At 39.4% G+C, this 27,451-nt stretch overlaps 1 protein-coding gene across 1 annotated transcript; it reads right to left on the bottom strand.

Moving 5' to 3' along the window:
* Window positions 1–9,619: 9,619 nt before the first annotated feature.
* On the bottom strand, window positions 9,620–22,800 carry LOC114032697 (complex I assembly factor TMEM126B, mitochondrial-like). The gene is made up of 7 exons (XM_027848080.1): window positions 22,728–22,800; window positions 22,441–22,689; window positions 22,241–22,383; window positions 15,100–15,224; window positions 11,311–11,504; window positions 10,319–10,430; window positions 9,620–10,091 (listed from the first exon to the last, which is right to left on the bottom strand). The coding sequence occupies exons 1-7, from the start codon at window positions 22,798–22,800 to the stop codon at window positions 9,911–9,913; spliced, it is 1,077 nt and encodes a 358-aa protein (XP_027703881.1). The 3' UTR covers window positions 9,620–9,910.
* Window positions 22,801–27,451: the final 4,651 nt, after the last annotated feature.

Raw genomic sequence — 27,451 nt, forward strand, 5'->3', positions numbered from 1 at the left:
GTCTTTGGCTGAAAGAAGGCTTGGGTTGAATTCTTTTGGGCAGGCCTCATGTGTCGTGATTTTGGGGTTCCAGCACTCCTAAACTTCTAGACCTCATCAGTCCTTTCTGTTTACATTATTGTAGTTTTTGTGTATATTGTTTTCATGGCTCTGCATACTTTACTCTGCATCGCTTCATGTAGATCTTTCCATGATTCTCTGTACACATTTATGCTTTCTTACAGCATTGTAACCTTCCATCACATTCATGTGCCACAATGTTTGCTTTTAAATGTTTTGATAAATGTATTTCAACATAATTTATTTCCTTTGTAATCTTATGTTTTATTTTATGCTTTTAAAAAACAGTATTTTAAGAAACAGTGAAAAGGTTTCAAAGGACTATCCTTCAGAGGGGTCCATGATACACATAAGAACCCCTGTTTTATAGGATGGGGAGAGGAAGAGGAGCCAGTGAGGTTGATATAGTCAGAGAAGTATGCTTCGCAAGTCAAGTCAACAAACATTTATTAAATACTTTTTATGTGTCAGGAACTCTGCAGTGCTTCTGGGGATGAAAAGAAAGGTACAAATAGTTCCCACCCGCAAGAAGGTCACAATCTAAGCGAGGAAGGGGAAAAACTTGCAAACAACTACATGCAAAGATGATATATACATGATAACTCGGAGGTAATCTCAAAGGTGTGGAAGAACCCCTGAGATTAATATGTCTGTTTCCTATAAGCTACCTTACCAGGCAGGTGCATAGGAGAGAGTAAGCCTGTTTGCCAAAAGGAGCCAATCAGGAGCCTGCAGTGAGCCAAAGTTTTGCTCACTACCAGACGCCTTTGCTGGTATTCGCTGGCTGACCTTGCTGATCTGTGCCCCACCAAAACTGGCCCAAACAACCTTGTGGTCAACTGTTCTTGCAAAACATTGTGCTTCTGTGTCCCACCTGTTCCTGGGAAATTGTCTCTTCTTTTCCCCAACCCCTCCTCCAACCCTCCCTTTGGGGTTTTCAAGCTTAAGTTTCCTCTACCTCTCCCGGGCTGTAGATTCCCTTGTACTTTGTACTGGGGTGCCTCTGCACTAGTGTCTGATTTTCCTCCTAATAAAACTTTTCTGCTTTCAACTCAATCTGGGCTCCTCTGCATTTTGAGAGGTGGACTTTGCCCAGTTGATGAAGGGAAGGCATTAAGGCAAGAAAAGCTTCTTGCAGAAAGTGAAATTTCAGCTGAGACTTGAAGGAAGCTGGGCAATCCAGAAGGGAAAAATGAGGAGGGACAGCTTTCCTGGCAGGAGAGTCAGTTGGTGGAAAATGATCAGTGAGGAGATGGAGTATCGTGTGCAAGAAACGGCAAGGGGGCCAGTGTCACTAGATCAGACAGAGTATATGGACAGTGAGTAAAGTGTAAAAAGACTACAAAGGTAGGAAGGGCTTTAGAAACCCAATAGAAGATTCTATATTTGATCCTGGAGGCAATGGGGAGCTGTTGGAGTTTACTGTATAAGGAGGGGTGTGACACTGTCAGACTTGCACTTTAGCCACAAAAGAGAGAAGAGATGTAAGAGGATAGCTCGCTGGAATAGATGGAACAAGTCTAGGTTTTTCTTTCTTTTTTTTATAATAGGGAAGATATGGGCATGTTTATAAATAGCAGGGATTGTTGTTGTTTGTCCTTCAGAAGACAATCAATGACATCAGGGAGGTGATTAGCCTGCTAGATAGGGAGAGATCAAAGATTAATGAGAGTAGGAATAAAAGTGGGGTAGTCTGCTGGAGAAGATGGGGTAGAACGGGGTCATTTGTTCATGTAGAGGGGTTTACTTTGGCAAAGAGAAGGGCCACCTATTCACATGAGACAGGGTGAAGGAGGAGGTAGAATGTGAAGGTATCTGAGTGATGTGAGAAGAGGAGAAAAGAAGAGGGAACTCTCAGCCAGTGACCAGTAGATCATTAATGCCAGTAAACTTTAACGTTTGTTGAGTTGAGCTAGGAGACCTATGATAGTGTATTGTTAAAGAAGTCCAGAAATAGAGTTTCCAGAAGGATATGCACTCTCTACTTCCACAGAAGAGAAAGCAAGCACTGTCATCCAGTTCAGTTTCCAACCTCTTCTACAAAGGATGTTCTTTGTTATTAAGCCTGTGTCATTTGCATCTTGTTGATTTCAAGCTGCACGTGAAGCTATCTGACACCATAAGTTTATTTGAAGGGATTTAGGGTCCCAAAGCTAAGAGAAGCAGAGATCTGGAAGGGAAAGATGGAGAAACCCTGCAGACAACAATGGCTGGCTGATGGCTTCTGATCTAAATATAACTGTACAATTGAAACATCACCGTGATCAGAAAAAAGTTGGCAATGCAGACAGGACTTAGAATGCTGTTGGCATGGATGTGGACATCATCACTCAATGAGCTGAATGAAATCAGATGATGCTTTCACCATTAGTTGCATGCTGCCAAAACAATTATGTTCTGTCTTCTTCATGGCAGCCATCACTTTCTCTGTTTTCTTAATTTGGAGAATATTTTCATAAAAACTGATAATTTCCCTTACATGTCTTTAAATATCTTGGTACTCTAATCTCCTATTCAAATACAGAGTAATTCCTGTCAACCTACATCAAGCATATGTTTTATTAGAACCTACTTGGCAAAATATGAGAATAGAAAGATGGGAGAAATTTTTTACAACCACACAAACACACAGAGACCTCATTTTGGCTTAATTCTTGATATTGTACCAAATACTTTCTAGCCTTATACATCAATCAAATAACATCTTTACAATTAATTACATCTCAAAATTTTTGGGAAGGGAGAAAGGATCACATGGCAGTCGGGGCACAGTTGAATTCTAGGAAGTTGGTCTAGAATTTTTCATATAAGATTAAACAGGTAGATCATGAGAATGCCATATACATAGTAGGAAGTATTTGAGTTAAATTATCTCTTTATATTTCTATGAATATAATGAAGAAATGGAGGCTGGGTTATAATATTTTGGGACCTGGTTGAACAACTATTGTTTTGATTCATGAATCATTGCCAAAGTGGAGGGAAGTCTCTGGTAGTAACAGGGTCCTTGCCTACCAACATTTTTATCAGTGACTTGGATAAGAAGCATGTTTGTTTATCATATTGATAGTGGACAGAAAGCTAAAAAAAAAAAAAATCAGTAATATGCAAGATGCCAGAACCTAGCATCAAAAAGATCTAGACAGGAAGTAAAGATAGCCCCCAAATCAGTTTGCTACTGTGATGAATCTATGATCTCATTAATATGCACATGGTTTACAGAAAGCAGAGCATCCATCCTTTCTCATCCTGTGCAATCCTTGCCATAAATGCCTCTGAATGTGCTGGGGGTCTTATTCACTAGATACCCGTGCAGATTACTGCTGTTCCTGTGTTACCCTTGTTTCTGGATGAATCCTCCTTTTTTGTTCAGAAATGTCCTGGATTATCTTTTAGACTGTAATCACATTCAAGCCATAATTGCTAGCATGCTGCAGCCTACTTTTACCTGCCATCCAAACTTCTACTGTCCACCTGCAGTTTTAGTTCTTTCTGATTCTTTTGATTAAGGCATTTAGTGATTTGTAGCCATGTAGCATCATTAGGAGAAGATCAGTGGTAAAAATTAGGGCTCTTGTAGCAGTGAGTAGCTTGGAATTATTGATAGCACTGTACAATACCCTTAATATAATCTAGCTCAATCTCTTTAATTCTGGGCCCAGCTCTTAGTCTATTTTCACCTGCCAATATATATCCATGTGCCTGCTTAATAAATGCTTGTTGACTGAATGACCTATTGCTATTATATTGCATCACTTTAATTTCAGTCTAGAGAAGGCTGATGTTTCTGTTTACAAACTGCATTATATTGACTTCGAGAATTACAGAATGTTACAATGTCTTTAATATCCAGTGTCAAACAGGATATTAAAGCAATATTTAAGGGATATTTAAAGCAATCAACAATTGCTTTAAAGATAAGGCACATATTGTGGGTCCAGTCCCCTGGTAGTCTAAGTCTGGTATGGGAAGGAAATGACACACTCATAGGTCATTCAATGGTGAATAATCTAATCAACAAGTATTTCATTAAGTACCTACTATGGGCCTGGCCCTGTGCCTGCCCTGCAGAGGGAAGCCACAAAAATGAAATAGTCCTTGCTTTCAGTCAGATGATATTCCGTCAGGAGCTGACATTCTAGCTATTACATGAATCCAAAGTCATGCACTTAGGTTAAGAGACAAACAAGCTCACATGTGCAGGGTGGCTTGAAAGAAGTTCAGCACTTTCTGCAACAAGCCTGAGGATTGTAGTTGGCTTTACACTCAATCCTGGCCAGTGTAAATCAACAGTGTTATGTGCTATGAATGAAAAGTCCGAGAGATACAGTTTCTGAATAATTAATATTAATTATGGTTGGCAAACAATGAATGAAATGAGGTCAGTGGCACTCTCTAAAGCCAAAGTCAAACCTTATGGGGCAGCCCTGATCGCTTAAATACACTTGGAAGAGTGGGTGTTCCTGACAGGTGGAAGTCAACTCTGATTGGTTAAATTAGTGAGACAATGAATATTATGAGAGCTGGGTTTATTCTAATGAGGGGCTGGGGGGGACCCCCTCCCCACTTTGATTACATCACTCTTGTATAAAAAGACTCATCTCTATCCAGATGACCCCTACCTCGGGGCAATCCAGACAAAAGGATCTACACCCAGTCCTACTGAGTAGAACAATGGTGGGGTTACAGTAAGAATTCCACCTAGATAAGATGGTTTTTTACCCTTTAATCAAAACTGAGCTTTCTCAGTTGGGTGGAATCCTGACCAAAGTTGAACCCAATCTCATCATCAACTCTGTCCTTCAGAGGCTGCCTTGAACTAGTAATTAAATGAGGAAATGGAAAGGGAAAAAAACCCTAGGTCCCCAATATTAGTAATTGTTTATTAATAATTATTTCTCATATATAACTGACGACAAAGATAACCCTGATTCAGGCTGCATGAATAAAAATACAATCTCCATAGAGATAAGAAGCCTCCTGTGCTCTGAACTAGACCATACAAAGCTCGCTATGGAAAGGTCACCTCTGGCATTCCATAGTCAGTTCTGAGCACCCCATTTTAAGAAGGATGTTGAAACCTTTGAGTAGGTTCAACGAAGAGGTGAAGGCACCAGGGATGTTCCTCCTGGAAAAGTCTTTGGACATAATGAAATGATAGCTGTTTTCAAGCATTTAGAAGGGTGTCACATGCAAAAGTAACTTTATTTGTTCTGTTTGACCCCCCCCCCCCCAAACAATACTAGGACCTATGAATTGAGGTTAGAAGGAAGCAGATTTTGACTCAGTGTAAGGGAGAATTTCTCAACAACTGGTATGTAACAGGCTTCCTTAAAGTATAGTGAATTCTCGGTCACTAGAGGTCTTCAGGGGACCAGGACTACTGGTTACAGGGATACTGTAAAAGGGATTCATGCCATGGAGTGGGCTTGACCTAGCTGACCTTTGAGGTCCCTTTCAACTTGACAATTCTGATCTTTCTACTATAGTACCTTGCTGCTCCTAATGACCTGCACAAGGTTGTTTTCTTTATTAACTTTTGATTTTTGGACTAGACTTGTGATTTTACCAGTAGAAGGAGTTCTGATGAGGAAGCTCCCTCTATGAATAAAGATGAGCAGATATGGTTTAGATAACATGGTCTGAGTTACCTGGGGGCACTCCAGGGTTAAATGACTTGCCCAAGGTTACACGCAGCCAGTCTGTGTTGGAGGTGGGATTTTGAAGCCAGGTCTGCCAGTTTTCTCTCTCCTTAATACTCCACTCTGCCTCATCTGACTAATTTGGTCTAAATTGACTAAATCTGGTCATTCCAAAAACTAAACATTGAATGTCACAAAGCTGGAAAGAGGAAAGCAAAGGAGGGAAGATGGTTGGAAAGAGAAAACTATTAGAGAAAGGAGTAAAAAAATATAAACACAATGATGGCATTGTCGATGCTGAATCAATGTTTTTGAATGGACAAATAAATTGAAGAGAGAGAGCAACCAGTTAATAGAAGATAGCATGGTCAATATTACATTGGATATTAAATCCCTTTTGCATACCTTTAGATCTGTGGGTAGTATAATATTAGGGCAGCCAAGTGTCACAGTGGATACAGTATCGGGCCTGGAGTTGGTAAGATTCATCTTCTGAGTTCAAATTTGGCCTCAGACACTTACTAGCTGTATTACCCTGGGCAAGTCACTTACCTCTGTTTGTCTGCTTCCTCATCTGTAAAATAACTACTCCAGTCCCTTTGCCAAGAAAATCTCAAATGGGATCACGAAGAGTCAGATACGACTAAAGAACAACAACTATAATGTTAAATATAAGCTAAGAAGAAAATGACAAGAAGACCAAGCCCTGTGCTCTGCTGCCTCTCTCACTTTGGCTCTCCCAGTTTTCACTGTCAGAATGTGGTGACTGGCTCAAAGTTTTCTCAGACTGACAGCTACAGTATCCAACTTTTCCAAGAGTCAAAAACAGTGAAAACAGTCATGCATTCTCTTGCAAAGATGGATCATGTGGAATAGTTCTTAGAAAGCCTTCTCAGTTTTCTGTGTACTTCTGGATGAGTATTTTTTTTTTTTAACTATCAAACCAAATTTTTAATTCATGAACATGAAACAAGAGTATCGTTAACTCCATTTACGTGTATAAATGAAATTGTTTGTTTTGTTTTTGGTGAGGCAAATGGGGTTAAGTGATTTGCCCAGAATCACACAGCTAGTAAGTGTTATAGGTCTGAGGCTGAATTTGAACTCAGGTCCTCCTGACTCTAGTGCTGGTGCTCTATTCACTGTGCTACCTAGCTGCCCCTGTGTATAAATGAAATTGAGATGAAATATGGAAAGTATCTGTTCCAACTTACTTTTTCTATCTGGATTAGCCCTAAATTTTCTTCTTTGGAAATATGTATGGAATATGAATCATTTGGGGAACATGGACAAAGTGGCAGGTCAAATGTTAAGCAGAACATACCATTCTGAGTAACATATTCTCTTTTTTGGGAGGTCCAGCTTGTTGCCATAGTGACTCAGATATTAAAGTTCCACTTATCTGAAGTAGCAAAAGGAACCATACTAAGGCCTCCTCCTTACCACCCTCCTACACCTACACTCACCACTACCTGGCCCCCCACCCCCCCACTGGCTAGGATTCCCACCTTACATTGAAATGATCATAGATTCAGAGTTGGAAGGGACCAGAGACATCTAGTCCCTCTAAACCCTGCGATTTTATGGGTAAGGAAACTGGGAACCAGAGAGGGTAAGTGATTTGCTCAGGTTCACAGAGAAAGATTTGAGATTTGAACTTAGGCCCTCTGACCCTAAACCAGGGCTCTTTTCCACAATGCCATGCTTCTTAGTTCTAGGATTCTTACTTTTTACATAATAACTCATAAGTTTATGATGCTGGTGGCATCTACATTATAACAAAAACCACATCTTAGGGATATGTCACAATATATTTGACCCATATAATGCAGAAAAGAGCCTCTGGCCCTGCTCCTTAATTTTTCTATCTCTACAGGGTGAAGTTTCAGGGAACAACGGCCTGAAAGGAGGGCTTCTCTGACCTACTTTTGGACCATCTCCAACAGATCATAATAACCCTCCTGTGAGAGTTTTCCTTCTTCTCCTCTGCAGCATGCCATGGCCTCTTTCAATCAGTGTTTCTTAACTATTTTTCCTTCTCACAACTGAGATACCTAAAGGACAATAGCTGTACATGCAAGAGGAGAATGAGTTTGAATCTGGGCCCCAATACTTATGTTTGGTGACTATGGGCATGTAACTTAAATTTCAGGACTCAATTTCTTCATATGTAAAATAATGATACTTTTATTATCTGACAGCTGTTGTGGAAAAAGTGCTTTGTATAACTTAAAAGTGCTATATGTTATTATATCCTGAATAATAAGTACAGCATGTAGTATTTTTTTTTTTAGTTTTTAGTTTAATTTTAGTTTTTTTTTTTAATGGCATGAGTTCTAAAGCTGATTTAAATAGTTTTAAAACCTTATTATTTTCATTTTTAAAAACTAATTGGTTGAATTTTCAGTGGTCTGCGATGGCTATCCATTTCAGAAATAATGGAAGTTTATAGTTAGCAAATATTTATTAACATTCGCCTCCAAACTGTTGGGTGAAGCTATGAACTAACTGGTACAGCCATTCTGGCAAGCAATTTTGAACCATGCCCCAAAAGTCATTAACCTGTCCAAATCCTTGGACTTGGTATAGTAGCTATACTACTACTAGGTCTGTCCCTCAAAGAGATTCAAGAAAGAGAAAAGGATCCACATGTACAAAAATATTTATAGGAGTTCTTTTTGTAGTGACAAAGAACTGGAAGCTACAGGAGTCCCCATCAAATGGGGAATGGTAAACAAATTATGGTGTATGAATGCAATGTAATACTATTGTGCAATAAGATGAAGAGATGGTCTTAAAATTATTTATTTATTTTTAACATTCATTTAAAAAATTTTTGAGTTCTAAATCTTTGTTTCTCTCTAGCCTCTGCCCCACCCACTGGGAAGGTAAGCAACGTGATACCCGTTATACATGTGAAGTCACACAAAACACATTTCTATATTAGTCATATTGCAAAAAAAACCAAAAACCCAAGAAAAATAAAGAAAGTGAAAAATAGCATGTCTCAACTGCACTCAGAGTTCATCAGTTCTCTCTCTGGAGGTGGACAGTATTGCTCATCATGAGTCCTGAATTGTCTTGGACCACTGTACTGATCAGAGTAGTTAAGTCTTTCACAGTTGATCACCCTTACAATATTGTTGTTACTGTATATACTGTTCTCCCGGTTCTCCCTTCATTTTGCATTAGTTCACATTAAATCTTTCTAGGTTTTTCTGAAATCACTCTGTTTGCCATTTCTTATGGCACTGTAGTACTCCATTACAATCACGTACCACAACTTGTTCAGCCATTCCCCAACTGATGGGCATGATGTGATGGTTTCAATGAAACCTGGTAAGTCTTGTATGAGCTGATGAAGAGTGAATAGAAAAAGGAGGACAATTTATCCAATAACAACAATACTGTAAAAATAAACAACTCTGAAACACTTAAGAACTCTGATCAATGCAATGACCAACCAAGATTCTAGAAGACTGAGGAGGAAGCTTGTTACTTACCTCTTCACAAAGAAGTGATGGACTTAGAGTACAGAATGAGAAACATGTATGTGTGTGTGTGTGTGTGGATGTTTTGAATATGGTCAATGTAGGAATTTGTTTTGCTTGACTATGCATATTTGTTAACAAAAGTCTCATTTTTTCTTTTCAATGGAGGGGTAGTTATGAGAGAGAAAATTAATTTGTTAATTAAAAAAAATTAATCAAAAACAAAAAAACTAAACAACACTCTCCCCCAGTGAGATATTCCAGGCATTAAAGAGAATATACACATAGAAAAGTCAGCTAAGAAGAGCAGTGGATAGGGTGCTGAAATTGGAGTCACGACTGACATGAATTCAAATCCAGGCTCAGACACTTAATAGGTATGTGACCCTGGACAAGTCACTTAACTTCTCTCAGCCTCAGGTTCCTCATCTGTAAAACGGGGATAAAAATAGCCCCTACCTCATGGGGTTGTTATAAGGATCAAATGAGGTAATATTTGCAAGCTCTTTGTAAAACTCAGAGTGCCATATTTATGTTGCTATTATTATCATCATTCTTAATCCTTTCTCTCCTGGAGCCTGTATTTTAGTCAAGGACATCACATAATTTTTATTTGTTCATGTATTATACATTATGTTGCTTGCTTTTGATTTACATTTAACTCTTTCATGAAATGCTCCAAACTGCATCATATACATTAAAAGATTAATTTTTAAGTCAGTCATGTTCAAGCATTTCAAATATCCTCTCACATATTTTATGTTGCATGAAAGCAAGATGTCCTCCATACACAGTCTGCACGATCATGGGAATAACCATCAGCTTTGCAGCAGACTGACAGAGTATAGTCCAGTGGAGTAAACTCCTTCCTCTTGGAGGTAATGGAACAGTTTCGTACCTAAAGAAAAAAAGCTGATCAGTTTCCTGCAAACATATATGACCAACAGCTTGTCAAAACAGCAACTCTTACCATGTAGCTTATTTGCAACATAAATGTGTCATATAAGTTAAATTCAACAATTTTATAATACAAAAATATTTTCCTTTGATTAAAAGTGATATAATTGGCTGTTAGAGAATGAGGGCAGATAAGAAAACAAACAAACAAAAAAGTGAGAGACTTACTTGACTGCCAGACGCCCATTTTTTAAAAAGGCTAAAGCAGAGGGATGAAAGACACCACATAACACAGAAACACAGGCACCTCTCAAAATACTCATGTCTGCGGTTAGATCACCTGGAATATAACAGGGTCTGTGTCAGCAAAGTCATGTGCAGTGAATTTTACATATCTGTACAGAGATGTCTCCATTTTCCATTCCTCTATTAACTATATAGCTGAGGTTAAGTAAATACCCTAATGGCATGATCACCCTTCTGGGAAGCTTCATTAGACTGGTATAGGCTGGCACCATGACAGGAATAGCCTAGGGCTAAATGTCCAAGGCAAGGTAGAACTGAAAATAAAAGCTGAGTTCACAGAAAAATACACTGGGCATAATGAGGTCCAGGCTGACGGGAGGGGTGGTGTGTGTGGAGAAGAGTGTGAGTGTATAGAAGTATGGAAGAAGGGACAGGAACTCATGGAATAGGGCACACATCTCCATCACAGGCCAGCTGCAGAACTGTATTCCTACTAACATATAAAAGGCTCACTGGACCAAAAGGGGCTCTTTTTTCCTTCCTTAGACCTCCCAAGTCTCAACTCCACTGCACATTGTCCTCTAGTCATACTCCAATTTCCTTACCATATAAAATATCCACAATTACATGAAATTCAGGGTTTTTGCCAGTCACCCACGTAATTTGGAGAAGTCTTACATATTAACTGACCAACAGACTGAGACTGATAAAAATTCGAAGGTTCAAGTACAGGGACAGGTATAACCATCTATCTATCTATCTATCTATCCATCCATCCATCCATCCATCCATCCATCTATGGTATTTCAAACATCTAAGTGTCATTTTAAGCTTTAATAGCTATTTAAAGATATTTTGGTATACTCTGTAGGTATATTAAGTTAAATGGCTTGGGTGTGTAAAATTTTGGCATTCCACTTACGTATCTTTGAGATAGTAGCTCTCAAATTAAGTATTCCAAAATGAATACTCACCAGAACTTAGGGGATCTGTTACAAGGAACTTATAAGTTACTGCAGTGGTCAAAAATGGAATTGCAGACAATGGCACAAATGTTTTAAAAGGATGCTGTTTAACCTTCATACAATTCCTGAAAAGGTAGTTTGCCAAGAATCCACATAAAGATGAAGTTGTCCCCATATACAGTGGTCCATAAGTATATGTGATCCTGCCAAGAAAAGTAGAGAGAAGGAACACAAGTAAGTCAAGAACAGCACATTTTTTTTCTCCAATAGTCATTTTAGATCACACACAAAGGGGAGATCTTATTTAATTGCTAATAATGATAATTCTCGATTAGTCTTTTTCAATAGAGCACCAGCCCTGGAGTCAAAAAGACTTGAGTTCAAATCTGAACTCAGACACTTGACATTTATTAGCTGTGTGACATTGGGCAAGTCACTTAACACCCTGCCATGCCTTGAAAAAAACAAACCCTCCCCTCAACAATGTTATTATCACTATAATTAGTTTCCTAACATCTCAAAAAAGTGTTTAGACTTATATAGCCTTGAGCAAAGTAATAACTGCTTCCTTTGAAAAAGTTTTATGCCTGCCTTTCTGCTCCTCATATATAAGACTCCATCTTTGTGCATTTTCACTGGGTATTCCCTAATCCTGGAATGATATCCTTTCTCATCTCTGTCTTCTGTGTTCCCTACTACCTTTCAAGTCTCAGCTACAATCCTATCTTCTGCAAAAAGCCTTTTCTAGTCCCCCTTAATTTACCCTGCATATATCTTATTCATACATAGATGCTTACATGTTGCCTATGCCATTAGATTGTGAGCTCCTTGAGAGTAGAGGCTGTTTTTGTCTTCTTTATAACCCAGGGCTTAGCAGAGTGCCTGGTACATAACTGGAGCTTAATAAATGCTTGTTGACTTGTTACTGATTTGTTTTAATACTAGTCATTTCCCTTACATTGCTAGCCTCATAGAACCTTTTATTGCTTAAAAGTTTTGACAGGCTTTGACAATTTTGCTTACTGAAAGAAAGAGAAAACCAAACTTAATATACACAAAACTTAATAAACGAAGAGCTGACTGCAGAGGCAGTGTGCTTACTCAGGGCAAGCGCTCATCTGCATATGACCGACAAAAGAACTTTGGAGTGAATAAATGGGGGATCCTGAATTCCAGAACTGTTCTGTGATTACTGAATAAATAATTCCTGGTTATGACTTAGCTGGCAGAATGGAGATTTAGTAAGTATGATGGTAAATCACCCTAAACTAAAGTGAGGTTTCTCCCTGGGAAGGCCCAGTTGCTTAGGAGGAAGGGCTCCATCTGTGAGTTCACAGTGGTGGCAGGGATGCTGCGCCCCTTGGCACTGCCTGGGATGGGGAAACCCTTCAGAACCCAGTCAAGAGAGGAAAGAATGAAGAAGTTACTTAAAATGACAATATCCATAGTTCCATCCTCTCTGACAGGAAGAGGGGTGTTTTCTTAAATTCTCAAAGACTGAGATTGTTCATTATAATCATTATAATTCATCATAGTTCAACTACTTTTAAGCGTGGTGTTTTAGTATCTTAGTGTTGCTTTCTTCTGTTTACTTAAAGCTTTTTAAAAAAAGCTTTTACAAATGGATATTTACTGAGAAAGTTTAGCAAGGACAAAATTACAAAAATGTCCCCTGAACCCTAATCGCTGCTTCTTGGTTAGTTCAGACACACTTAAGAAAATGTGGTCCACGGCTGCCTAACCAGATAAATCAGACAAACATATCGTTCTGTTTCATTTACTCCTAAAACTACTGGAGAAGAGAAAGCACAAAACACTACCTATTTCAAAATTCTGCCACATCCCCATTCCAGTCTCAGCAAGGACACAGGACCAGCCATTATACAGAACTTTGAGTGTATCTTGGAGTTTCATTAGGCTAGGAAATGAAACTGTCAGTGGGGAATTGGTGACTGAAGACTTTTCCTATGAAGTTCAAGGTCATTCAAAAAAGATTTTTAAGCATCTACCAAATCCAAAGCCTGATGCTACAAAGGATGACTAAAGCTCGACTTAGTGGCTTCAGGCTCTCTGACTACTATGATCGTTTCCATTTTAGCAGAGCCTAGGGCTATTGGGGGGTGAGGGGGGCCCTCCCTCCATGAGCCTAGTCTTTTGCAATTCCCCCAGGAAGTGTTACCTTCTTCCCAGTAGAATTTACGCTCCTTAAGGGCAGGGACCATTTTGTTTGCTTTTATACTAAGCATACTCAAAACACTTAGCACAGTATCAGGAACACAGTAGGTACTTAACTGTTATTTGGGAGAAAAGATGCAGCTAGTTAGTGCAGTGGATATGTTTCGGTCTGAGAGGTTGAGATCCCTCAAAGACTAGAGTATAGGAAGGGGTCATCTGGAATGAATTCACAGACTCAAGCATTCTTTAAGTCAAGTTGCCAAAAAGTTTTATTGTTACGTTTTTCAGCGGGCAAGGATTCTTGAGGAACCTGCAACCTTAGAGTGGTACAGTTAAAGTTTATATAGGATAAAATACAATAAAACATGTGCCAAATATGTAGGTGGGATTAGGGAGTGGTTAAGGAGTGGTCAGTTCTTAAAGGAACATGCACTTCTTGTATCTACTGCGCAGGCGTTTTACCCAGAGCTCACTAGGAAAAGCCCACAACGGGGGGCCACGTGGAGGTGTGGTTTTAGGCCTGCTGTCACTAAGTTAACTAGAGGTCAGGGGTAACTGAGAGTTGTCCAGTCTGCCACCAGTCAATGTCTTGTTCGACAAGATAGAAGCAGGGAGTATACGTATGTCTTAAGTCTAGAATACAGATAATGAGGAGTCCAGGATGTAGACAGTGAGGTAGGGAGGTAGTATAGATAGTCCAGTGGGTAAGAATGTCGTTATGACCCAGTGCAAAGCCAGTTCAAACTAATAATTCCTTCAGGTGCTGTTTGTAACTGCACCAGGGAAAGAGATAAGGGTCTTGCTGGGGTCCACTCATGAATAATTTCTAGGCACAGTGTCCTTGGGCTGAGGAGAAACTGTCAGGGATAGTGTTTTTGAGGCTAGGGAGAAATTAGGGTCTAAGCACAAGCACCCAAACACAAGCACCCAAGCACCCCATCAGATAGAGCCCTGGACCTTAATTAATTCAGGAAGACTGGAGTTCAAATAAGACCTCAGACACACTCTAGCTCCCTGACACTAGGCAAGCCACTTAACCTCTGCTTGCCTCAGTTTCCTCATCTATACCTACCTCTTATGGTTGTTGTGAGGATAAAATGAGTTAATATTGTAGAAAGCTTTCAAACCTTGAAGTGCTATAAAATGCTAGCTATTATTATTGCATAACACAAAATATATACTATTAGTAGTATATGCCTTCTTGGTGGTACTCAGTTCTGAGTAGGTAAAGAAGCTAGAGCTAGTTTAATTCCAATTAAGAGGCAGCACGGTCAAGTTGAGAGAACGCTGGATTTGGAGTGAGAGATATCAGGTTTTCATCTCAGCTCTGCTTTTCAGGTCTTACCTGAAACGTGTTGCTTCCCCTCAGAAAATCTCTAAGGTCCTTCTTGAAGCTAAAGTTTAGGAACTAATGTAAATGAAAGGGGGGATTAGAGAAATGAACTCTTTGTGTGTTTATTTTTCTCCATGACCTTTGCCTCTTATTTTTCCTGGGCCATATCAAGTAGTTAAGAAAGTTCTTCTGCTATTTTCAGAAGCAAAAAAATTGGCAAGTGCTACAAATCAAATCAATGCCCACAGAGTATGTGGGGAGGGGGAATTCCACAGGCAATGATCTCTTACTGTTCTTTTTTGGAGAGACGCCACAAATTTTTTTTCACAAGGTCAGTAGTTCTTAATCTTCTGACTTGTATTTCTTCTGGAGAAGAATCTGACTGAATAAATGTATGAGTTGCCATCCTGTAGCCCTGAAAGACACAGAATCATAGAAGCAGAATATCTTATGGGAATAAAGGCAGAATGAGTTTCCTTCATGTTGTCTAGTCTAGCTCTAAGTCCATTAAAAACTTATACAAATGACATCATACAGATCATAATGGAAGCATACTGCTATGGGATAAAAGCAGATAATGAGACCAGGAAACATTCTTGGTGTGTGCCAAAAAACTGGATATAAAAATAAAAGCAACAGAAAAGCTATCATTAGAAAACTGTATCAAGTAGTTTCTGATGCTCCTTTTCTCATAAATAAGTTTTTGATGACTTCTACTAATAGGTTCTATAGTCCAGATGAAGTTCTATGGCAAAACAGAGATAATTTAGAAAGCTGCTGATATAGCAAGCATGAAAGGAAGGAGGAGCCAGGCATGATAAAGACAGCATTACTTTACACTTCACTGTCAAGTAAACTATATGCCAACTTTTAAAAGGTCGAGGACAAGAAAAGTTGGGAGTACACTTTATTTTTAAGAATACATGTTTATTGATATCTTTTATCAAAAAGATTGCCAAAATTTCTCCTAATATCTCTCCTCCTTCCCTTCCCTGAGAGTTATCCTATATAACAAATGATATTTTTTAAGGATTAAAACATTAAGGAAACATTAAGGAATATTAAAACATCAAGGAAACATTAAGAAAGGAAAAGAAAAAACCAGCAAAACCAATCAATACAATGAAAAAGTCTGAAAACATAAGCAAAGTTCCACAAACTATGGACCTCACACTTCTTCAAAGGAGTGGAGTAGAGGTGTTATCTATTTTCTCTTCTTTGGGGCCATGTATATTCTTTGTAATTTTGTAGCATTCACTTTTGATTGTTTCCTGGTGGTTGTCTATTTATATCGCTGACGTCATTGGATATATTGTTTGTTTTCTTGGATCTGCTTGCAGTTCATTTAAGTCTTTCCATGCTTTGCTGTAGTGATCATATTCATAAATTCTTAAGACACAGTAATATTTCATGACATTCCTGTATCAAAATTTATTTGGCCATTCCCCAATGGATGGGTACCCATTTTGTTTCCAGTTCTTTGTTAACACAAAAACTAATATTTTGGTGTATACAGGAACTTTCTTCTTATCAATGACCTCCTGGGTCATGTGTCTATCTCTGGGTAAAAAGGTGTCGACCCAGGGATTAAGTCACTTTCTCTGCATAAGCACCCCCTAGACTGTTTCCAGCCTAGACCTTACAGCCATCATCCAGGCAAACAACTACTGTGGAAAAGTAGCCAGCTATCCAATTGCCACACACAGGGCAGACAACAAGCCCGCCTGAATCAGCAATGTACTCCTTCAATGTACCCTGTAGAAGAGATAGGAGGCAACAAGTCAAATCCCTACCCCCATGCCTTGTATCATCATTTTTCCTCAGAGACTGATGGAGACAGCCCAGGACCCAGAACCTAAGAAGTCTGCACTAGCAGCGCTTCCAGCCCAGTGCCCTCAGCTATTACCCTGGGAAATAGCCCCTGTGAGATGCAGCCAGGCCACTGCTCCTGCAGGGGCTACAGGCCCTGCTACTAAAGACCCAGAAAAGAAAGGTGTTGCCACCAAAGTCCTTGGCACTGTCAAATGATTTAACATCAGAAACTGATAGGATTTGAGCACCAGAAATGACATTAATTCCAAACTGCTTTCCAAACTCATAGTACTCATTTACGACTCCACCAATTATACACGAGAGTGCCTATCTTCCCACACCCCTCCCCCAACACTATTCCCATCTTTTGTCATCTTTGCCAATTTGCTGCATGTAAGGTGAAACCTCAGGGGGGTATTGATTTGCATTTCATTTATTAAACATTGCATTCTTTCACGTAGTTGCCTGTAACTCTTCTTTCGAGAACTGTTCATATCTTTTGACCTTTACCTATTGGGGAGTGGCTTTCTGGCACATATATGTGAGGATAGATGGATGGAATGAGGATCATTAAGTGTCTACTCTGCTTGGCACTGTGCTAATCTCTTTACAAGTATTTGATCCCCACAACAACTCTGTGAGGCTAGGCTATTATTATCATCTCCATTTTAGATTTGAGGAAACTGAGGCAGACAGAAGTTAAGTGACTTGCCCAGGGTACATAGCTAGTAACTGACTAAGGTATCAGGTCTTCCTGACTTTACGTCCAGTTCGGTACAGTGAGGGGAAAAAACCCAACCTAATGAATTCTGAAAAATTTGAATTGAGCTACCCAGTTGCATATGTGTGTATCTATATCTATCAGGTGCCTATATATCTTAGATACTAAACCCTTACCAGAGAAATTTTATCCAAAATTTTGACTGCTTCCCTTCTTATGCAAAACCCATTAAATTTGTGTCTAAGTTTTTCAGTTTCATGTAATTAAAGTTATCTCTTATCTTTTGTAATTGCCTATATCCTTTGTTTGGTTAAGAAAATATAATCTCCCCATAGCTGTGAAAGATATATGATCTATTTCTCTTCTAATTTTTTATGGTATCTTTAATATTCATTTCACAAATCTATTTTGAATTTATTGTGGAAAATGTTTAAGATGTTGGTCTAAGCCTCATATCTTTCAGACTGCTTCCTAGTTTTCCTAGCAGTTTTTATCAAACAAGGAGCTCTTTCTTAATTTATGTTTTCAGGTTTATTGAATACTGGGGTTACTGAGTTCTATTATCCCTGGTTCTCCCAGTCTGTTCCATTGATCAGTTTTTTTAACCAATGCCTAATGGTTTTGATGGCTGCAGCTTTACAATACAGTTCAATGTCTAGAAGTGCTATTTCCCTTTTATTCCTACCTTTAAAAAATGATATTCTTTGATATTCTAGACCTTTTGTTTCTCCAAATGGATTTTGTTATTATTTTGTTGAGTTCCATAAAATATCCTGATAGTTTGATTGGCACAGCATTAAAACTGTAAATTAACTTTGGTCACATTGCCATTTTTATTATATTGGCATGACCTAGCCATGAGCACTGAATATTCCTCCAGCTCTTTATTTCTTTTGTATTGAATTTTGTACTGAATTATATATAAGTATTTTGTGTATTTTATAGTGATCCCTTAATATTTTTGCAGTTTGGAATTATTTTGAATAGTATTTCCCTTTCTGTTATGTCCTCTTGGATTTTTATTATTATGTAAAATTCTGTTAATTTCTTTTTTTTGGGGGGGAGGGAGAAGAGGGGTTACCTTAAATTTCACCTGATTGCCTTGACTGTCAGATGGGGAATAATCTGCAGCTGAAAAAGAGTTTGGAAAAAGAAACAGACAACCTACCAAAAAAAAAATGAGGTGAAGATAATGGTAGAGCAGAGTTTTGATAAAGGCCATAGGCCTAAAATGGGAAACCAGAAAGGTATTACATATATATAAATATATTTTAAATCAAAGGATGTCTATATGTAAAAAAAGAAATTGGACTTGAGAGTAAGGACATAAAAAGATTCTGAAGAGCCTGCAGGAAATAGAACTAGGACAATGCTGGTGTGTCATGTGCAGTGTCTTATATAAGAAAGTGCTGGTTAAAGGCAATACAATGTTCGTAGGCAAGAAAGAGAGCACTTAGCCAAGACAAGGCTCTGGGGAGGTCACATAGTAACCCTTGGTTTTAGAAGGTTTGCTAGCAAAAGATGAGGAGCTAGTTAGCCTCAGTGCAGGTGCCCCATACCCTAACAAGTCTTCCCTACTGTTCTCTATCAAATTACCTGGAATTTATCTGTGCACAGGTTATATCCTCTTAGAAGGATGGAACCCTGAGGGTAAGGTCTGCCGTGTTTTTTTAAACTTTGTATCTTCAGGGCCCAGAACATGCTAATAAATTTTGTTGAAATGAATTATTGAAGATTAGGGTGGGGACATAAAGAAGGATTTTATGATGCCTTTGTTTTTTGGACCAGTCCTAAGATTTCATTCCTTCAGGGAGCTCCAGGTAAGTAACTTCCTCTATCAAAGCAGATCCAAGCTATCGCTGCAACTAATAGTCCTAAAACAGACTCCTGGGGCACTGAGAGGTTAAGTGACCTTTGTCCTGAGTTCCACAGCCAGTATGTGTCAGAGGCAGTACAAGGATACAGGTTTTTTTGACTCCAGGAAAGCTCCCTATCCACTACACCAAATTGCCTCTCATGATGTCTTTCTGAGGTCTTAATGAAAAAAAGGTGAAAGAGAATTGCTATTTTGAAGATTAAGTCCCTCTGAGACCAAAAAAAAGAAAAAGAAAAAAAAAGCTAAAGTCTATAACTAGCTTTTCTGGGGAGAATTTGGTGAAAGAACAAAACATAGTCTAGAAAAGAAGGGTGAGGGAAATGAAACAGGTAAGAGGGAATAAATGAAAATTTGAGTACTGAGTTTATAAGGAGTTGGAATGTGATGTTAAGTAGAAAGTGTTTTGGTTTTGTTTGGTGATGGTAGACTAATTGTAAATGTACATAATATGTAAATAGTTATTATAATTAAACTATGAAGTTTGAGAGAATGAACCTGAGAGATCCTGGCGTTGCGGAAACAATAAATAAGAGCTTATATATATATGTTTGTGGAAACAATAAATAAGAGCTTTTATATATATATATACACACACACATATATATATTTTTTCTCCAAAGTCCAAACCTTACATACATTTATCTATTTAATCCCAATAGCACGACATGAAAGATAGCATGAAAGAAAGGCAGTATGGTACAGTGGGGGGGAAAACCAACCTATTGAATTTTGAACTAAAAGACCTGAGTTGTTATTCTAGTGCAGGGGTGGGGAACTTGTGGCCTTGAGGCCACATGTGGCCCTCTAGTCCTTCAAGTGCAGCCCTTCGACTGAATCCAGGTTCTAGTGCTTCTATTTAACACCTTTTGTGGCTAAATTCTCCCCCCCCCCTTTTAAATATTTATTTATTTTTAGTTTTCAACATTCACTTTTATAAGATTTTGAGTTTTAAATTTTGTCCCCTCCTTCCTCACTAAGATGATGTGTAATCTGATATAGGCTATACACGTACAATCACATTCAACATATTTCCACATTAGTCACGTTGTAAAGAAGAATTAGAACCAAAGGGAAAAACCACAAGAATGAAAAAAAAAAAAAGAAAAACAGTATGCTTCGATCTGCATTCAAACTCCATAGTTCTTTCTCTTGATGTGGATAGTATCTTCCATTATGAGTCCTTTGGAATTGTCTTAGACCATTGCATTGCTCAGAAGAGCTAAGTCTTTCAAAGTTGGTCATCACACAATGTTGCTGTTACTGTAAACAATGTTTTCCTGGTTTTGCTCACTTCACCCAGCATCAGTTCATGTAAGTTTTTCCAGGTTTTTCTGAAGTCCACCTTCTCATCATTTCTTATGGAACAATAGTATTCCATTACATTTTTATACCACAACTTATTCAGCCATTCCTCAATTGATGGGCATTCCCTCAATTTCAATTCTTGGTTGGGGCTAAATTCTTTGAGAAGACTATCTACAATCAATGAATCCAATTCATTTACTCTTACTCTTTTAATTCTGCAGCTTGACTTCCAACCTTACCATTCAACTGAAATTACTGGCTTCAAAGTTACTAGTGACCTCTTAATTACCAATCTAATGGCCTTTTCTTAATCCTCATCTTTCTTAACCTCTTTGCAGCCTGAGACTGTAGATCACTTTCTTCTCAATGATAATCTTTTCTGTCTAGGTTTACATGACACTTTTCTCCTGGTTCTCCTCCTATCTGAATGGGCATTGCCTCAGTCAGTCAAACTGAGACCTGTTAAAGATCTTGGCTGGAAAAGGCTAAGGTCCCTACTGCATCCAGGGCCATCTCCAGTTGTCCTGATCTACATCATGGCCACTGGACACAGGGTGGTTCCAGAGCAGAAAGTGAATCTGTGACTTTGCACAGCTCTCCCTCATTTAAATCCAATTCATTTGCATGTCATGGCATCACTCCCTGATGTCATGGTCCTCTTCAAGAATGAAGGACAAATAACAGCAACAGAGGATGAAACTGAAGCTCAGAGAAGTGGTTTGCCAGCTGAGTACAAGATCAGGATTTGAACCTAGGTCTTCTGACTACAAATCTAAAAGACTTTCTTTTATACCAGACTTGCCCGAATTTATCAGCTAGACAAGAGAATCACAGTCTCAGAGTTAGACGGAACTTCTGCAGTCACCTATAATCAAACTTTTCTTTTTTTTAAATTCAATTTTATTTTCTCAACTTTTATCACAACAACAAACATTTATATTGTGCATGCTGCGTGCCAGCCTCCAAGTGCTAAGCATTTTACAAATATTATCTCATTCGGTCCTCATAACAACTCTGACGGGTAGGTGCTATTATTATTCTACCCCCATCTTTTTTTTTTTTTTAAACAGATGAGAAAACTGAGGTAACAGAGGTTAAATGACTTGCCCAGAGTCACAAAGTTAGGAAATGTCTGAAGCTGGGATTTGAATTTGTTCCTGACTCCAGGCGTCACCTAACTACTCCTTTCTAAAATACAATCCCTTCTACCACTTCTTCGCCAAGTAATCACTCACAGAACACCACGGAGGCAGCTGTATGGGCTGTGGACAGAGAGCCCAGGGCTTGCAGTCAGGGAGATGGGTTCAAATCCTTCCCCGAGACACTCATAGGCAGTTTATCCCTTGATATGTCACTTTACTTCTCTGGGACTCGGTTTTCTCATCTGTAAAATGAGGAGACTGGGCTCGATAACCTCTAAGACCCTTCCAACTCCAAATTTACACTATGATTAGGAGAGGAGAATTTGGGAAAGCAGCTCATCAAACATGTTTTTAAAAATTAGGAGCCTGTCACATGCCCTGCACTGGTCCCCAGTGTGCCCTTGCAGAAAACAAACCCTCTCTGAGCCTCGACCTCCTCTACAAATAGGGACGTGTTCGCACCTCCTACCTCGCAGCTAGTGCTCGGAGGGCTTGGTCAGGCTTAAGGCTTGACCTCCACCCTCCACGGCCCTCGACCCCGCCGCAGCTCGCCCGCAGACAGCCCACGCCGATACCTCGCCTACGTCTCCACGCTCCGCGACCACGGCCGGCCGCTCACTGATGCTCCCGGTGCTCACGCCTGGGCGCCGCCATCTTGGGCGCTCACATGACCTATGGTAGTACAGGTCCCTCGAGCGCTGGCCCCAGGCCCCGCCCCCTAGCCAGTCCCCAGAGCGAGAGGGAGGGAGGCCCACCCACTACGGTCAAAAGCCGCGCCCTCTTTTCGGATTCCAATTGGCTTCTGCTGCCCTGGAACCGCGGCCGTTCATTGGTTTGTGGGAGAGGCCGGGCAGGTCGCTCCCGCCCACTTTGCGTTGGCCAGGCAACAACTCCGCACTCTTCCCCCTCCCTTTTTCAGGATGAACCTTCCCCCTCTCCCTCCAACCACTCCTGCCTTTAGGCCTGGGTACCCCTAGGCTTCTGTAGACCCGGAGCAGACTCCGGGTCCCGCGTCTCCCAAACCCTAATGCAGGGGCCACATTTCGAACCCTCCTTTGTCACCTTCGCCCCGCACCCCTACCTGCTGTGCCCCCCACCCCCCAGCAAAGGAAGTGACAGACAGACCCCTGCCCATTTGAGAGGCTCTCCTATCCCCTCACCCCGCGCCGAGTTTGCTCCTCGCCCGGGTTGGGGACCCTCGGGGCGTAGTCGTGCACCCTCCACTCCCCCCCGCCCCAGGCATCCTAGCCAACGTAGCCCCAGCCGAACCCGCACCTCCTTCCATCTTCCTGGAGCCCCCAACGCGAGTTATATAATTGCTGCTCCTCCAGCACGACGGCTCTGCCACCTCTCCTGCCAGACAGGGGTGTGGGCCCCCAGGGCTTGGGCATAGTGTGTGCATGTGGCGGCGAAAGAGCCCCCCAAAGCCTTCTCCCCCTTCCTGCCAGAGGCGACAGTGCGGGTAGGGCTGGGGGTGGGGGCAGAGGAAGGGTGGATGGTGAGGCCAAGCAGCTGAGCCCTTTCTTTGGGGGAAGAGAGCGGACCGATTGCACGGCTCGTGCTTCCAAGGCTAACGCTGCCGCATCTCCGAGGCACCCCCTGGGGAAGGTTTGGGCTTTGGGTTTTTTCCTTTGGAAAAAGGGGGTCTTGTGTTTTTCCTCACTGGTCAGGCAGCTGCTTGGATGAGCCGAGATGGCATGATGTGAATGGCTCCAGTGTGAAGAAGGCTGCTCCGCCAACTCATACTGCATCCAGTGCCCATTGAGTAGCGCTGTCACTTTAATGTCTCCATGCCAAAGCAGCGCTTGCCTTCTCCCTCGGTTAATACATGGGAGGATCAGAGTGACATTAGAGAGCAAGCCTGGGTGGCTTGGGCAGCAGAGAACGGGAAAAAATGAAAGGGACTGCAACCTGGATGCTGTCTGATTTGAGGGAGTGAGATTGGAAACTTCTTGTCCAGTGAATAGAAACCGGCCTTTCAGTCCCAGGGAACATCTCAAACTCACCCCCTTTTCAGAAACCAGAGGCAAAGAACTTTGCTTTAAAAAAAAAAAAAGTTTTTTTTTGGTTGTTTTTTCCTGAAAATTTCTCCTCTCTAGAACTGGGCATCTTTTATCATTAAATTTGGATGGCTTTGAAGTTGATTTTGTAGAGTATTGAGAGTTGTTTAAATTTGGGTTGTGTCTTGAGTCATTAAACTTACACCAAATTTGCTGCCTGAAGAGGAATTCTAATAATGTTTGCTATACCAACAATAATGTTCTCAGTTTTTTTATAGATTAAGAAATATTTTATAAGAATTGAAAGACACTTTTGTGAAACTCCAATCTTTTTTTCTCTAAATTCTGTGGGAGGTGTTAAAAGTTAATTGTGGAAAAAATATTCAACATTACTTCCTATCTTGGTGAAAATGAAGACTGAGCTTGGATTTCAAGACTGAGCAGAAGAAGTTCTTTGCAACAGCCACCTGGCTCTTGGCTTTAGCCCAGTTGGATAAAGTTGATACCTGTAAACAAGTCCTTGAATCCAGTGACAGCTGAGAGATCCAAGAATGCCAATCAAGAAGAAAGGTGGGCTATGAAGCTTCCTATATAATATTTGTATCTCCTTTTTTTTGGTTCTGGTACTTGTCATTTAAATTATTTTGCATTTGAGAAGGAAACTCTTGCTTCAGTTAGGGCAGATATCTATTATGGTAACACCTGGTTAGGGTCAAATGCTGTTACCAAAATGAAGTTGTGCTAAAATAAGTACTCAGTTGTGATTTCATCCCTTAGGCAATCTGCCACCATTATTTGTAATATTTATTACAAATTCAATGCCAAAATTTCACCTTTTCTAGTAATGTCTCTAAAGAAGAATCTTAAAAGTTATTACTCATGAATGTAATATAATTAAACCAAATAGTTGTAAACTACAACAGTAGTGTTGTATACCTGTGTTGGTACTGAATAAAATGGTAGATTTGCAGTGTATCTCTTGATTTTCTAAGCAAAATGGACAACTTTTACATTTGGGTTCAATCCAGTGTAAATTTTCAATTAAAAAATGTGACTGAGCACATCCTTGGCAGGTGCTGATGTTTTAAGTTGAACTCACCAGTTCCATGTGTAAGGAAGTTTCTCAGTAGGAAATGTCTCATCTTTCATCCTCTAAATTCTAGTCTGATCCTGAATACATGCTGAACTGGGGTAAGATCTGGTGTTCTATTTCACTGTGGAGCACAGTGCCTGGCACATAGTAAGCACCTAGTAAATCGTTGTTGACTGACTGCCTGGGAGGGGATTTGAGTTGATGCCATGGACCTGGAGTTGGGAAGACCTGAGTTCAAATACAGCCTCAGACGTTTACTAGCTGTGTGACCTTGGGAAAGTCACCTACCTCCCATGGTTGTTTCGAGGATCAAATGAGAGTATTTGTAAAGTGCTTTGCTATGTAAATGCTAGCTATTATTATTTTGCTATGACCTGGTCTGTTGTAAGTATGTTTTCAAGAACATACAAGATACATACAACATACAAAAAAGAACTGAACCAAACAATAAATGAACATCCAAGGACTAAAAGAATCATCATACTGGTCAACCTGGATACAAATGCAATAATGTGGGCAAGTTATTTGACTTGCTGTATTCTGACATCTATAAAATTATGGTTGAATTCAGGGCCCAAATTGATTATATGTCCAAGAGAATTGCTTCAGAGGTTCAACCTGGTTCTGTAATCTGCCTTAGTTGAAGGAGTATGGGAGAACTAGATCAGTTCTAGAACCTTTTAAAAATAGTCATATTAAGTCTTAGTCCTTTAGGACTGAAAGGCAATATATGTTCCCAAGAGATTCCCAGGTTGGACCCTTTCTTATTAGGGTCTTAAATTGGGATGTGAGTCGAAAGTGGTTCAAACTTGTTAGGATGATAACCGGTAGATTTTAGGTGACCTATGGGAACCCCATACCATACCCAACATAAATCTAACCCAAAGAATGACTTTGTCTGGAAACCAGGCAGGTTTTGGTAACATAATTATCTTTTTGGATTTTTGAGTCTTACATTTTATTTTCCTCTTCTTACTGCTTTGTCTTTCCTTCACCTATAATAGTCATGTCCATATTTCCCTACCCTTAAGAAGTTAGTGACTGTACAAAGAACAGTAGATATTTTTCTTGCATGTTAATGAGGAGCCAGGGAGAGAAGAGAGTGGCAAGTAAGAGTAGGTACAATAGTCTAGGAACAACAGGTTAGCTTAAAAAATGAGATTAATGTTTAAAAATTACCCAGGTTTTGAGTTTGTGTAAAGTTATTTTATTTTTAAGACCAGATTTATAGATAACTAACAAACATATATGAAAGTTGTTTACACGTCCTAAGAACGTTCAATGTTTTAGTTTTTATTTTTCTTTAACCAAATGGGTTGATTCTAACATGGATCATTGTTTTTTAGGGGATTAAAAGTTGTATTAATATACTGTATTAAATATGTATTTGATTATTGCTCAAGGCATAATGGGCTATGTAATCCACATTCTGAAATGGCTTATTTGGAGACATTTATTATGTTAATATGTTTTTAAGTGTTCATGGTATTGACATACTTTTCAATATTAAAGACTTCTATCCAAACACTTCATTGCATCATTGAATCATTGAATCTTGTATTCCAAAGAGATCTTAGAGGTCATCTAACCTAATCTCACACTTAAGCTGGAACTCTATTTACAGTATCCTGGAAACATTTCTGTAGTTTGTGTTTAAACACTTCTAACCTATTCCTTCTTGGACAAGTCTAATTGTTAAATAGTTTTTCCTTTATATTGAACCTAAATCTCCCTCCGTGAAACTTCCACCCAGTGATTCAGTTCAGCCTTCTGGAGTTACATAGAATATATAGAATCTCTCTCACATATGATAGTATCTTCAGATACCTGCAGACCCATCATCTCTCCCCTTAATCTTTTACTTCAGACTAAACATACCCAGTTCTTTCAGCTGTTCATTGTATGTATGTTAGATTTTTTAAAAAATTGTGTTAAGTGACTTCACACAGTGAACTGTATTACTATTATATGCATATGTATATATTTATATGCTTTAAATTGTAACCTGAATTAATTAATTTTGAAGGGAGTACTATTCTGGCTTCTTGAATCTTTATTTCCTCTTTCTATTTTGAGCATAAGGATAAGCAAGATGAACAGCTGGATTTACTGTAATTCTAAAGAAGAAAACATCATTAACATCCCTTGAGTTGAATAACTGTTTATTTCATTTGTTTCTATTCTTATTAAAATGGGAATTAGTCAAAAGAAATATATTTTGGTGTTTCATATTTTGTGAATTAAGTGGAGGGGAGTTCTTTGACACCATTATAAGTTTTTAATAGCTCTAGAATCACTTTTGGATAATATACTATTCTTGGTGTTTCTAGATTTACCGAACCTCATCTCCCTCAGCCCTTCTCTGGTAAATTTCTCTTTCTTCAGAGCCTCAATGCAATTTTACTACATGTTTTTTCAGATATCTGCTTAAGCAGCAAAGGAAATGCTTGTTTCTATTATAGGTTATTCATTTTCCATTAGAATAGGTTTTGAAAAAATATTCATATTTTTGCAATAACCTGATTTACTGCTAGTTGAACCCAAGGGAAAACACTGAACTATTAGGGTTTGTAGATTCTTATTGGCAATTGGACCCAGCACATGCTATATTTTTCTAGCCTGACAACAGGTTGCTATATCCCAAGACTGGACATAAATTTACTTCAGCATAACTTTTATAGGATTTTGAGTAT

Source organism: Vombatus ursinus, unplaced genomic scaffold, assembly GCF_900497805.2.
Source record: "Vombatus ursinus unplaced genomic scaffold, bare-nosed wombat genome assembly UNPS02005659.1, whole genome shotgun sequence".
Classification (NCBI taxonomy): domain Eukaryota; kingdom Metazoa; phylum Chordata; class Mammalia; order Diprotodontia; family Vombatidae; genus Vombatus; species Vombatus ursinus.